Raw genomic sequence first — 14448 nt, 5'->3', positions numbered from 1 at the left:
TTGCTCTTTTCTATAACTATATTTCACAGAATTTTGAATGAATTTTAAATGAAAACCGTTGATGCCGTTTCATTCCTCTAAATTTATAATTTTCTGGAGGAAAGAACTTGGAGCAATTCGTTAATGTTTATAATTGCACGCAAAGTTATTGTTAATATGACCAGCTTCTAGAACAATGTAATTAACATAATTGAATCCTAAACAGCAATCCTATAGTAATAACTTTATTGGAGAAATATAATATTGGAAAAATAACTAATTCTTTTCACTATTAATTTCTTCATATTAATATTTTTAATTACAAACAATGTTGAATACAAAAGTTTATAAAAAATACAGTATTTTATTCTTTTAGATCCATATGGAGAAAACAAATAAAATAAATAAAATAAATAAAGAAAATAAAATAAATAAAATAAATAAAATAAATAAAATAAATAAAATAAATAAAATAAATAAAGGAAATATCACTTATCACTTATCATATTTAGACGGTCCTGTCCGGAGGTGCAATCAGCCTCTCGGCCATTTTACACCCTGCCCTCAGGCAGCCGTCTAGTCGCTGGTATCGAGTATTTGTGCCCTACGAGCTAACTCATAGAGCCCCTTGATCCCGTCCCTGTCGACATGTATATCTATGCAAGTAGACCCGAAGACATTCCATCTGGCTTCATCGAGTCCGCTGCATCTTGTGCATAGGTGAAGAGGATCCTCCTCTGTCAGCCCGCATCTTTTGCATAGGGGGTCAGTCCCCTTGCCTATCCTTGATAAGTACAGAGCCAGGGGCCAGTGTCCAGTGATAAGCCCCACCATAGTACGGAGCTTAACCCTGTTTAGGCCCAACAGGGTCTCTGCCAGCTTCCTAGTGGGTTCTCCTAGGAGGGATTTCGTGTGCTTGGCACCCGTCTCCGAGTCCCATCTCTCCACGATCCTCCTATCCGCACGTTCCTTGACCAGGTCCTTCACAAAATCGGTGTGCACGCCTACGTGCTCCACCTCTCCCTGAAAGCCCCTGCAACTACCGTTCTTTGCTAGCTCATCGGCTTTTTCGTTGCCTTTGATGCCAGCGTGTCCCGGAATCCAGGCCACCTCGAGCCGATTATTTACGGCAATTTCCTCCATCAGCTCGACGCATTCACTCACCAGCTTAGAACAACACTCATACCTGAGTATTGCTCTCAGCGCGCGCTTGCTATCTGAGTAGATGAAGATCTTTTTGCCCTTGTCCCCCCTCTCCAGGATCATCCTGGCGCAGGCCCTTAGGGCAGCTAGCTCGGTCTGGAGCACGGTTGCGTGTGAGTCCAGCCCAATGGTCCTCGCTATTGCGGGCCCCTCTGACCAGACCCCCGCACCTGCCCGTCCGCTCACCCGTGATCCGTCCGTATACCAGACTAGTCCACGGGGCGGCACCCAGTCCGCATCCTTTCCTGACGGGGTTTCCCCCCATCCAAGATTGACCGAGAACTTTCTGCGAAAGTGCCATCGGGGTCTGCAGGCGTCAGCACCGCGCGACAGTAGCCCTTCCAGCTCTCTGTCCGCGCGGAGGACACTAGCATGCCCATTCCTAGCTCCCTTCCATGTTCCCTGTAGCCGCAGTCTTGCGGCCGCTCTTGTTGCCTCTTCCCTTATAATTAGGTGTGGAGGTTGCATAAAGAGCAGAGCCTCCAACGCTGAGCTGGGGGTCGTTCTGAGGGCCCCTGTTATGCCCAGCATCGCAAGCCTGCCTATTTTGTCCACCGCTTTCCTGTGGCAGGCCTTGTTCAAGGCTGTCCACCACACTGCGGCTGCGTATGTTAGCTGTGGGGTCATAATGGCCGTGTAGATCCATTTGACCATCTTCGGCCTTAGACCCCATGTGCTTCCAAACATTCGCCTACATGCCCAGTAAGTCATGGTGACCTTGCTAGTCTGCATGGCGATGTGCTTTTTCCAGCTGAGCTTCTCGTCGAGCCAAATACCTAAGTATTTGACCTCACTCGAGAATTTCAGCATTGTGTTGTAAATGGAGGGAGCCTTAACAGCACCCCTCCTTCTACGTGTGAAGTGCACCATCTCCGTTTTGCCTGGGTTTACCCTTAGGCCCTTCGATGTGCACCACTGCTGAACATAGTCCAGCGCCTTTTGCATCTTGCTGTGCAGCATGCTCGTGTTCCTGCTAGTTACCAGCAGTGCCACATCATCCGCATATGCGACTGTCCTTACCCCCAGTTCCTCGAGTCCAGTGAGGAGGCCGTCAACTACGAGGAGCCATAGCAGAGGAGAGATAACCCCCCCCTGCGGGCAGCCCCTCCCTACCGCAGCCCTTACCTCACTGTCCCCAAGGGTGGAGTGGACAACTCTTGTTCGGAGCATGGCGGCTATCCATTTGATGATCGAATTCTCGATCCCAAACGCTGCCGCAGCTTTCTCCATTGTATCAAAGGCGGTATTGTCGAAGGCCCCTTCGATGTCGATAAAGACGCCAAGGGTGTCCTCCCCCCTTTCCTTCGCATTTTCTATTGTGCCTACCAAGTGGTGTAGCGCAGTCTCAGTCGATCTGCCAGCTTGGTAAGCATGTTGTGAGGGGCATATCTGATTAATCCTCAGTGCCCCCTCCTTAATGTGCCTATCGACCAGCCTTTCCAGCGTCTTCAGTAAGAAGGAGCTCAGGCTGATCGGTCTGTAGGCTTTCGCGTTGTCGTAGCTGCATTTACCCGGTTTGGGGATAAAGACAACCCTGACTTCCCGCCACCTGCCTGGCACATAGCCCAATGCTAGGCAGGCCCTGAATGCCGGTATCAGTCTGCGCAGGAGCAATGGCCCCCCTCTTCGCAAGAGGGCCGGATGTATCCCATCCGGACCTGGACTCTTGTACATTTCGAAGGAGTCCACCGCCCATTGCAGCCTGTCCAGCGTTACTATTCGTGCGGCTAGCTCCCAGTCGGGATCGCCGCTTCCTGTTCGCTTCCAGTCCACTTCCAGGCACTCTCCTGGAAGCTCTATAATAGAGTCCGGGAAATGCGCGCGAACCAGATGCTCAAGGACCTCTCGCGGTTCTGTGATGGTCTCTCCGCTTTCCAGCGTGATTCCACCCAGCCGTTGTGAAGGGCCCCCCGAGAAGACCCTGCGAAGCCTGGAGATGCCTGAAAGCGCCTCCAGTTCCTCACAGTATGTCCTCCAGGTGAGCTCCTTTGATCGTTTTATGAGCCTCTTGTACTCTCTCTGCACATTTCTGTACAGAGTCCAGTCTTCGGCCCTCTTCGATTTGTGCGCTCGGTTTCCGAGCCTCCTGGACTGGCTTCTCAGCCTGTCCAACTCACGGCTCCACCAAGGCACTTTATTACCCTTCCTGCAACGTCTAGCCGGGCATGCCGTCTCAAAAGACTCAGTTAGGGCAACGTGGATTCTCTCCACCTCGTCCTCTAACCGGTCCTCCCTGCAGGGCCTAACGCGTCCAACCCCGAGCCTTTCCTCCAGGTTCCTCTCGAAGGAGTCCCAGTCGGTGGCCCTTGGGTTTCTGCGCAGGCGGTCCTGCTGCGGTTGGGCACAGCCCTCTATGCTAAATCTGATGCGTCGATGGTCAGAGAGTGTGTCCTCCCGGTCCACCCTCCAGTCCCTGCATCGCCTCGCCAGCCGGCGGGTGCACATGGTTACGTCAATGATACATTGACAGCGAGAAGTGACGAACGTGGGCCTCGAGCCCCTGTTTAGGATCTCTAGGTCAACGTCTGCCATAAATTCCAGGAGAGCAGTGCCCCTGTCATTACATCTTTCGCTGCCCCACACCACGTTCTGCGCGTTTGCGTCACAACCTATGATGAGTGGCAACTTTCTAGCTCTGCAGTGATTCACCAGATCACGCAGCTCATTGGTAGGTGGTGGTGTCGGCGAGTCATGTGGGAAGTAAGCCGAGCAGAAAACTATGTCCTCCGCACCGGCCTCCCCCCGAAGTCTCACGACAACCGCCACCAAGTCTCTGTGGCAGAAGTTGGCCATTCCCCTGGCTCCGCACGCTCTTTTGACAGCAATGCAGGCCCTGGGGCCCAGGTCGCCCTGAGCATAGAATAGCTCCACCTCGCCTCCAGATAGGCCTTTTACCGAGCCTCCGTGTTGCCAGGGCTCTTGTATAAGGCATATGTCTGTATGCTCTACTGCTAGGCTGCGACTCAGCAGGGCAGTCGCAGCCTTGCAGTGCTGCAAGTTAATCTGGGAGCAGTGGACTAGCAGAGAGCCTATGCCGTCTCCCTGCCTATTGCCCTCTGCTCCTTCCCCCCTTATCCCCCTGGCCATTGTTTGGCCGTTAGGCAGGGTCGCCTGGTGGCGCCCTAACCTGCCCTGAGTGGGATGAGCCCGGCAGGGCCCAGTTGAGGGTCCCTTGAGACCCTCTCCCAGTTCCCGCCGCGCCCCCTCTCACCAGAGGCGGCCTACCTCTTCGGCCCTTGGTCCGTCCGCTCAGCGGAGGCCTTGCAGGGGCAAGGGGGTCCCTCTGTAAGAGAGAGCCTTCCTCGCACTCCTTTCCTCCTCCCTCGCGGGCGCCTTCCCTGGCAGCTACTGGGGCACTCTCCTGTCCACCCGGACCCTTTGGCGCACCCTCCTGCCCTCTCCCCTCCCCTGCGGTCACTGACCCCCCTTGGTCAGCGACCACTTTCCCTGGGCCTGGCTGCGTCTGGGGCGCCTTTCCCCCCGCCGCTCTCCGCTGGGTCTCGTAGAAACGAGCCCGGCCGAGGCAGTAGAATGGGGCCATCCCCAAACCCTTCAGGGCCTCTAGGGACTTGGGGTCTACTCCCAACACCATGTTGAGCCCCTCCTCCCCGCTCCGGCAGTCCCACACCCTCCACTTGCCTGTGGTGAGGGCCCGGTTCTGCATCCTCAGCCTCTCAAGAGCCATAGCCGCTCCCACGGGTTTTCCCGGGAGAAAGGCCGTAACCCTGATCAGCTTCTGGAGCGCTTCCTTATCCACCAGGATAAGGGAGGCCCCTTCCCAGGGTGCCAGGGTGGGCACCACGGTAGTCAACCACTCTCTTGATCGACTGTCCGCGCATGCCACCCACAGCACGCCATCGTCATACCAGTGGCCATCGAAGCTCGGGAGCTGACCATCTTGGTCAGTCCCGAACAACGCCGCCACTAGCGCCTCCTGGACTAGGTTGGCCTGTTCCCTTGTCAGGGACAGCTCCGGATGGCCAGTTGGCACTACGGCCACCCTGCCTCCACCCTTCGCCGCCTCTCTGAAAGAGGTTGCCCCCAGCCCTTCCATTGCCCGTGCCTTCTTCTTGGGCATGGCCACTTCGGGGGGAGTGGATCCTGAGGACCTGGGCCTCTTGGGCCCTGTCCCCTGTTCCTCCTTCTCCTCCGTCGCGGTCCCTTTCTGCGGAGATTGCTGATCCCGCGAGGCCTCGGCTTTCAGCCTAGCCTGGCGGGCCCGGCGCTTCTCCGCGCCCGTCCTACCCTTCCTCCTCTTCGCCAGGGTAGGGTCAGCGACAGCGGGCCCACCACTGGTAGGCCCCTCTGAGGCTGGCTCCCCTTCCACTTCCATTTGTATCTGCGCTTGTTCCCCTTCCGGAGCCCTAGCGCAGATCGTACTCTCCTCCGACCTGTAAGCCTCTGCCGTTCCCTCAGAGAGGGCACCGTCATCGGCGTTAAGATTTTTATTATTATTTAATGGGTCCATGTTAATCCCACGAGTAACCAGGAAAAGAAGGTCCACCCCCGCAGAGCCTGGATGCGGAGGTAAGGCATGCATACAATGGGGTGCTGCCTGGTTCCCCAAGGGTATCGTTTGAGACACTGTTCCCCAGTGTCATTCAGCCCTCGGCACGATAACTTCCACCTTAGCTTGGGAAGTCTGGTCCGCGGCGATGCTTTGGGTCTTCCTAACGGGTTTTTACTTCCGTAGGTCGACGTTATAGTCATCGCAGACCGGTATCCGAAGTGTACCCCGGAAATCCAGATTCAGGTGCTCTTTCCAGCCTCCTGTCTCCGGTCCCAAGGTGCCACTCATACTCCGGCCCCCTCCTATCCGCCACCTGGAGACGCGCTCAGTAGGTGACTCAAACCCTCCCCTTCGTCTCGTTTATAGAGAGGTCCGGGGCTGAGATAAAGGAAATAAAATAAATAAAATAAATTAAATAAATTAAATAAATTAAATAAACAAAATAAATACAATAAATACAATAAATAAATCGCTAGGCGTCCCCACAACCCCCAAATGCCCCTGTACTCGACCAATCGGTGAGGGCCTCCCCACTCGTACCACCCCCCGCTCCACGATTTACCCCAAACCCACCCCTATAAGAACTTCGCGCGCTCAACTGACAGCATCAGTCTTTTTTGGACCGTCAACTCAGTCACTGCTACCTGCCAGTACCTGTAAAAAAATCATTTGGTACCTGCCAAATATATTTTTTTTAAAATGAACAACCGTCAAAATCGCCAGTACGGGAGGAAGATATTGGGAGGCCGCCTCATCTCAACTCGACGTAGTGTAGCGGCAAACAACCTGGAGTCGGATGTTAAGTCCGTCAAAGGTAAGATCATACCCTTGAAAAAGCTGGAGTTCCCCGCGGAGAATCCCAGGATCTTCCCATACGAAAGGTCTGAATTAATCCAGATTTTATTCCAGATGAGAAAATTGTGTATCCACCTGCTGTCATCAGTGAGGTCATGAGGTGCTTGCGGATGGAGGGCAGTCACCCAGGACTACAATCAGGAGGTGGGGAGCCTGCGAGATTTGGAGAACCCCCAGCCCCCAAACATTTTTTCGTGACCTTAGCAGCGTCCAGGATGTCTGGAGGGGTCAGAGGGAATAAAACACCAGCCAGGAGTCATCAAGATGGTGGTGTCATGTCTGAGGGTACGGTGTCTCCTCGTGGTCCTGTGAATACGTACCGTAGGGCCTCTCTGAGACCTCGCTCGTTATTGAGGGAGACACTGAAGAGACGTCTTCCAACTGTAAACAACACTGATCCTCGGACCCCAAGTGACGAGGAGGACTCGATGGTGAACTTGAAGGCTCTTGCGGAGAAGCTGCTCCACTCAGCGCCCCAGTACTCAACTGTTCGTGTGGGACATGGGCCAACGGAGACGATCTTCAGCAAAGTGGAGGTGGGGAATCAGACGTTGAAGAAGTATCCTCTTGTCGCCACCACCGAGGAACATGCCCACCAACTGGCAGCTGCCTATGCCTTGATGGGGCTTCGGCAAGCTTATGATGCTCCTGAAGAGGTCAAGATCACGTGGAATGCGGAGATCGTGATGGCGAGGATCGTGGACATCGTCGGCCGGTATCAACATGGGGTCTTACGGGATCAATTAGAGGGACTTTATGAGGACAAGTATAATGAGAAAATGCCACCGAGGTGGACTGGGCTCCTCCTGCAGTGCAAGGAACTGCTGCTGGAGTTGGGAGTCAACAACTCACTTATCGTCTCCAGAAGAGTTGAGCCGATGAGTTGTTGATATTGAAATAAAGATTTTTTGTACAGTTTGCATAGTTTCCTTTGGATTTGATATGTGATAAAAATTATGTAATTTTCTTGGACTGTCAATTGATTAAAAAATTGTATGATAGTAGGTTAAGGGTAATTTAAGATATATGACTGACTTTTGTTGAAAAAGGTTTGATATGTGATAACAATTATGTAATATTGTATTTTATACTATCAATTGATTTAAAAATTGTATGATATTAGGGTAAGAATAATTAAAAATAGATATTTTTAAAAACTATAAAATATCATACTTTTTCTTGGAGCCCTTTTCCCACGTGTTAACATTATAATATATACTAATTTTATTTAAATATGATTTTAAATGGTAAATATCGTGATATTTGATATTTATAAACAACAAAAAATCGAAATACCTAAATGAAAGAAAATAGAAATAAATTAAAATAAAAAAAATATAAACAATGAAAATAGTTAATCATGGAATTAATATTTAATTAAAATTTCCTAAATAATAAATTATATAATACTTGACAGTTAGTACTTTTCACAAAACCAGAGAATTATGCATTTTGCTCAGAGAATAATTAACGAGTTGTTGAAGACGAGGAAAAATTTAATTAATCGTGATTGTAAATAAACAAAATATTCTGCACTTGCGATATTTGAATTTGTATTCAATTGCAATATGGCGTCACCCAGATACCCCTTCCCTGTCATATTCGACGGCGACAGGACATAACAAGGAGATAACCATTTTCCCGAAGAACAATCCGAAGGAATTCAACCACAACAATTCTCGCATAATATAAAAGTTTAAAATAAATAATAGAGTGTCAGTGTTCCTGATCGTTAATCGCAGGTCGATATGGAGAGAAATATTGAACGGACTCTAGAAGACGCGTAAGTACAACTTTTTGAGGTTAAGTACAATAAATGTTGAAGTTGTTGTACTTTATTGAGACACTTTAATTGATGAGATGGTCCTGATTATAGGAAAAATGTACCTGGAGTGACTGGATGTATTCTGACCGACAAAGGAGGTCTTTGTCTGGCGAGTGAGTACTGTCCAAATTTTATTGACAGTTTGTAAATTATTTTATGAAATAATTTACTTGTGATAAAATTGTTTGTGTAATCATTGTGTCGACTGTCTAAAATGACTGTTGACTTGTTCAATATATCTGTTAAATTCTCTGGTAACTGAAATGTTTATAACAAACGATCACATCAATTTATTCCAACCAAATAATTCCAACAAACTCTTTCAAAAATTGTAAATTACTAATCCAGCAACAATTAGGGAGTCAAAATAACAACACAGATGTTTATAAAAAGGAAAAATGTGACGATGACTATGTGACACTATAAATAATCCCATCATGGTCTTAATAACTATAAATAGAGCAATAAAAAAATTTTGTAAAACTTCTTGACACTTCGCTTTCCACAATTGTTCTGTGGTCCAAGAAAGACTATCAACTATTTTAATTATGGAGTACGTCAATTAAATAAAAACCTATTAATTATATTAAGTATATTAGTTAATATTCAGTTTTACTTTGATTAATATTAAAAATATCCATACAATTATTGAAAAAAATGTGAAGAATAGAATTTTATGCGATTTTCAAGCTACGGGGAATATTTCTGGTGATAGTGCTGGTCTGATAGCAGCAATCGCCAGTCAAGCAGCCAAGTTGGAGCCCGAAATGGAGGCCCCAATTATCTGCCTGCAAAACAACTCGAGGTATTAATTAAAATAACAATTTCGTTCCGGGCAGAAGTTAAAAGTGACTCGTCTCTGTTTACCACTTCGCTGCAGAATCATTCTAGTGGATTTTTCTTCACAGGCAATGTCTCATTCAGCGTCAAGGTCCCGTAGTTGGTGCTATTTTCAAGGACACGTCACAATGAAAATCAGTGTATCTTCTCGAATTATCCAATTTTACGATGGATTTTTAATTTACTGTCTTTTTTCAATTGGATACGAGAAATTGATAGAACTGTGACGACGATGATGTGAAACGATTGGAGAACCGTTGGCTATACGTCCGACGAGTGGAGTACGAGCGGAGTTTCTATATCTGTATATATGTTGAATAATATCTAGAATAATCACTATTGAAAACTTTTGATTAAGTGTAAAGAAAAAATAAAAATTAATTCCTTTATTTTTATTCATGAATACAAGAAGTTTGTTGTTTTGATAATAATCCCATACCATCGATTTAATTTTATAAACAAACATATTATAGAGTAGTGGAATGAACATGAAGACGCGGTGAAGAAAATAGTGTATTTGAAATAACCTCGTAGACGAGTGAATTCAAAATAAAATATTGAAATTCCCAGTGGGAAATTAAATTCTTCACGAGGAAATAATTCTCCCACAATTTCTCTAAACCCTCGGGTTAACAAAATAATTCAATTTTGGGGAAATTAAATAACAAATAGCTTTCATTCTTTTTTCTAGTATATTTTAGAATTTTCTTGCTCGACTTGCCATCTACATAATACGAAAAATGAAAAAAATATGCAAATTAAACATGAAAAAATAAGTAATTGTTAAACATCTCGGTAATTGATGCACTGGGGGTGTCGATTACGCGTTGCTTCCTGATGAAATACGAGCGATGTTACAGTCTTTCTGCAGTTGCTTCAGCAGCTGAGAGTTGTATTCCTTGTAATTGACTGGGGCAATTGATCCAACAACGTTTCGCAGTTTTACGTCATCCTAAAAAACACCAAAAAGTTTTGTTTATTGTCTTTAAATTCAAGATTTCCATTCTTGGTGTGGTGTTGAGCCACTATAAATGATAGGTCATCCCTTCCTAGCGTAGCTTTACCCTCAAATAGATTTAAACAATCGAAAATATCTGATGAATATGATATTGTTCGTAAAAATTGACTCAATTCTCATACCAAATAGTTCTCCAGCTTCATTCTTATCTTGAAAATGTAAGGGCTGAATGCAATGGAGGCACATTTGGTGAGATAATTATCACGATCTTGATCAGCCAGTTCTCCGAGCTCCTGAGCTGTCATGCCGAGCATTGTTTCAGCTTCAGTGCTGAATGCAGTGGCCCAGATGCTGCCAGTGCAGTCGGAAATGTTTATCTGTGGAGGAAAAATTTTAATAAAATAATATTCTGTGCCCTTTATTATCATGCGTTTGCTTCTGGGCTTCTGGGGAATCCCAGAAGCAAATCTGATTTAAATCTGGGGGTAGTTCTACCCCCAGGTCGATTTTTATCCACTGGATTCGTTAGTTTTTAACATTTTCCTACCTGTGCCAATAAGCGATATTTGAAGTTTGGAAAATCTCTGGCGCATTTCTCACATCTGAAGGATCCATCGTTATCAACAACCTGCAACAATAATTGTTAAATAATGAATAAAATTTTCCTTTTAATTTCCTTTCATTTAATTATCAAATATTGATCACAAAACGTTTGATAATTAATCCTATTTCCTTTCTTTTCAACTCACGGGCCTCATGAAATTATTTTTATGTAACTGAACTGACCCTACTGCAACCCAACACCCACTTCATTAAGTCCCACCCTCCCCTAATTAATTATTAATGATGGACAATGTCTGGAAACCTTTTTGTTGCATGAAGCTGTGGGGCATGCTTTGTAGATAGCGTTCTCTGCACGAATGAATGTGACAGCAGCTTTACAGAGATAAACCTCACTGCTGTCCATGCTGATTGTCTTCCCCATGGCCAACGCCTCGCCGATGGTCATCCATGAACCAGTCATGGCACCACCGACACTCTTCGATATTGACTTTGCCTCTGCACTGTGACCAGTTGTCGTCCACCATCCTCGAAGTCTGAAAATAAATTTTGAATTGAAACAACAAAATTCGTCAAACAACAATCGTCAATTCTAAATTGATAATTAAAACCTCTTGACTTTCAAAGACTCATTATTCTGTTAATAAAAATTCATTAGTGGCTCATTGATTCATTTTCAACTAAAAATCATCATAAAAATCCATAAGTCCACATTTCATCAGATTATTTTTTTTATTGTTTAAAAGCTGAATTCGATGGAAGATCATTAAATAAACATAAAAAAAATGTAAAGATCGATTGTACCTGTGAGCCTCGGGTAGATCTGGATCAATTTGAATGACAGACGATGAAATGGTCGACAATGACTTTCCACCATTGAATTCTCCAATTCTCGCCCCTTTGACAGCAATCACTGGGTTATTTGACGCCTCGAAATTTTCAGCCTGAGTCCCCCAAAGAGTGAAAGTGATCTATAACAGCAAAAAATTACATGAAAAACTATTTTATAAACTAAAAAAATAAAATTATCCAGTTAATTCAATATAAACATCACAAGTGAATATTATCATTTTTTTAATTATCGAATTTAAGAGAAATAATAGTCAATTGATAAATATTAATAAAAGTAAAAATAATCCATGACAAATGTGGAAAATTACCATCGTATTGCTCATGTCTATCACGTGAATATCCCTTTTACGCAGTTCCGTGCCATCAGAGCGTTTTGTGAGGCTCTGAACTTCGTCGACTTGCTTGACAATACCAAGGACATCTGTAAAAATATGAAAAATCAGTTTGATTTACCAACGAGACGATTCAATTTATTTTTCAGATATTTTACAGACAAATGTCGAAGTGTCTAGCGAAGTACAATCGAATAAACTAGAGTTATTGAGTCGTAAAGAAATTTATCCATAAAAAAATCTTCAAAAAATTCACCACCTTTTACAGCCAGACATAACATCGATTTTTAATTATCAAGAGACAACTTACCAACCAATTGGCCCTTCTCACATTTCTCGATGTCCTGAATTGCGTGAAAATCAAAATTGATCATTGGAATTTCATCTGAACTTTCGTCGCAGGGAATGATTTCAGTGTCGTTTGTCATGCTCATCTCGTAATCGTTGCTGAGGTTGTTGAATGCTTTATTGGCTGGCTTTAGTGAACAACGAGATATATAATATACTTTTCCAACCTGAAAGATGACAAAAAAATACAATAAATGTCAATTCGACACTAGCGACAATTGACAGAATAGTTTTGTCGTATCAAAAAGTGAATGCAACTTTTAACCAAATTTTTAAAACCGAGATTTGCACAACGGACGAGTTCAAATTAATTGCTACCATTTCAAAAATACTTTCTCAAAACTTCAACTCTCTCTTTCTTTTCCTACTATTCCCAGAAGTTGCTCCGGAAGTTCCTCAATATAAAAAAAATGAATAATTTACCTCAATCATATCATAGAACTTGTCGACAGCCTCTCTGAATGCTGTGCACCTGATGTCTCCACTCTCGTCAAGTAGGTCCATGTTGAAGAGCTTTCCCTCCCCGCGAGAATTGCTCCAGGTTCTGATGGCAGACTTGCTGCTGACTCTAGCCTTTATAACCCACCTGCAATTATTTATTTATTGAATTTTATTACGTTCCACGAGGGTATTTGAAGACACTACTGATAGAAATTAGTTCTTTTATTCTTTCCTGACTAAAAACACAGAACAAAATCCAGATACCGTTGAATTACCTGTTTTGATAGGGACTTAATGCCCCTATGGGTGTAGTAGCAATGTTAATCCCAGAATTAATTGTAGTGTTCAACGATCTCTTCTCAGGAACACCTGAAAACAAATCAACAATGACATTTAAATCAACTAAATGATATGATAAATTCCATATCAAATCGGTCACTTGTTTATTCTGTTCGACGTTTTATTTATGAAAAAATGAACGAAAAAAAAATTTGAATATTTTCAAAATTTAATTCTGCGGATTATCCTTGAGAATAAAATAGAAAAAAGAAAATAATTTACTGGAGCTTGAAGCCTGCGCTGGTCTTTTTGCTCCACTGGAACTGTTTTTTATCCCTGAGAAGAGTGTAGACTCTTCAGACGTATTCTCAGAGGAAAGATGTTTCTCCACAGGTACAGGATTTCCAATTTTACCACCAACGTCAGCTCCTGCTGCCTTCTGAGTGACTTCAAGAATAATCATGATGCGTCTGGGAAGTAACGAAATCTCCAATAAATTCAATATACCACATATGTACCCATCGTTGTCATGTAAAACATTTACTCGACAGTTTTTTGTGACATTTTTCTGGTGAACAACAAATTTTGTTGTCGTCTGATGTTTCTTGCACTACCATTTTAATTTATTTCAACTCATACCTGGGCTTCCCCCCATTGTTCGCATGACTGAGGGCATAACGTCCGACCTCGATAATAGAAAAATCAGCCACTGTCCCCTCTTCGATGATGTGATTCAGTTGAGTCGCCAACATCGTGAACGAGCTGATGTACACGCTATCAGAAAGTAAAACCCGATATCGTTCCCCATTTCCCAGTTTCTTAAGCCCCTGTGAAAACACAAATGAAGTGAGAACAAAGGAATTCCCCTTCGATCCTTCCCAAACAATAAAAAATGAACACGAGAAGTGTCTAACACATACCAGCACTTGAAACACTGGCTTCTCGACGTCTTTTCCATTGTAAATGTCCTGAAAAATCACATAATACCATTCAGCAAAGTGGTCGCAAAAAAGTGAGGTTAGTTTGTTCGTTTGACATCAGAATGATCATCACGTACCAGCAACACGCCTTTTGAGAGTCCTGGGAGTGTCATGTCGATTGTTTCCCTCTTCAATCGGTGAAAACAAAGAATTACGTTGTGTCAGACCAGTTATTGTTCTTTTATATTAAGTTCTGCTTTCACTACGCAATAGTTTATCAGCACAAACACGTCTGATCCTGCAGGTACTCAATTGTTTTGGTTAGAAACGGTGCAACAGGGGTTGAGAGCTGACGCTTTCCCGCCAGATCGTAAAGTTCCTGAACACGTCGTAGCAGACGATTAGGACGCCAGGGTGGCCATGATGAATTCCCTAGATGACGCGAGAATGTGAATCTCGTGTAAAGTCGATGATAACAAACAGGAGGACAAAGACTCCTCACAGGAGCCAAATGACAATTATCTAGATATTTTTGTACATTAATA

General features: G+C 44.6%; 2 protein-coding genes across 2 annotated transcripts; one reads left to right on the top strand and one right to left on the bottom strand.

Moving 5' to 3' along the window:
- The first annotated feature begins 8134 nt into the window (after positions 1-8134).
- Positions 8135-9623, top strand: LOC135170734 (uncharacterized). The gene is made up of 4 exons (XM_064136785.1): positions 8135-8330; positions 8424-8485; positions 9063-9177; positions 9281-9623. Exons 1-4 carry the CDS (start codon positions 8296-8298, stop codon positions 9342-9344), a joined length of 276 nt encoding a protein of 91 aa, XP_063992855.1. The 5' UTR covers positions 8135-8295; the 3' UTR covers positions 9345-9623.
- Positions 9624-9885: 262 nt separating this feature from the next.
- LOC135170719 (replication protein A 70 kDa DNA-binding subunit) lies at positions 9886-14230 on the bottom strand. Its single transcript, XM_064136763.1, has 13 exons — positions 14041-14230; positions 13904-13951; positions 13623-13810; positions 13266-13453; positions 12980-13073; positions 12687-12849; positions 12226-12430; positions 11892-12004; positions 11536-11702; positions 11036-11267; positions 10718-10798; positions 10353-10547; positions 9886-10164 (listed from the first exon to the last, which is right to left on the bottom strand). Exons 1-13 carry the CDS (start codon positions 14074-14076, stop codon positions 10033-10035), a joined length of 1842 nt encoding a protein of 613 aa, XP_063992833.1. The 5' UTR covers positions 14077-14230; the 3' UTR covers positions 9886-10032.
- Positions 14231-14448: the final 218 nt, after the last annotated feature.

This window comes from Diachasmimorpha longicaudata, chromosome 18, assembly GCF_034640455.1.
Source record: "Diachasmimorpha longicaudata isolate KC_UGA_2023 chromosome 18, iyDiaLong2, whole genome shotgun sequence".
NCBI classification, from domain to species: domain Eukaryota; kingdom Metazoa; phylum Arthropoda; class Insecta; order Hymenoptera; family Braconidae; genus Diachasmimorpha; species Diachasmimorpha longicaudata.
The sequence above is the reverse complement of the archived record's forward strand: the minus strand, read 5'-3'. Positions and strand labels throughout refer to the sequence as shown.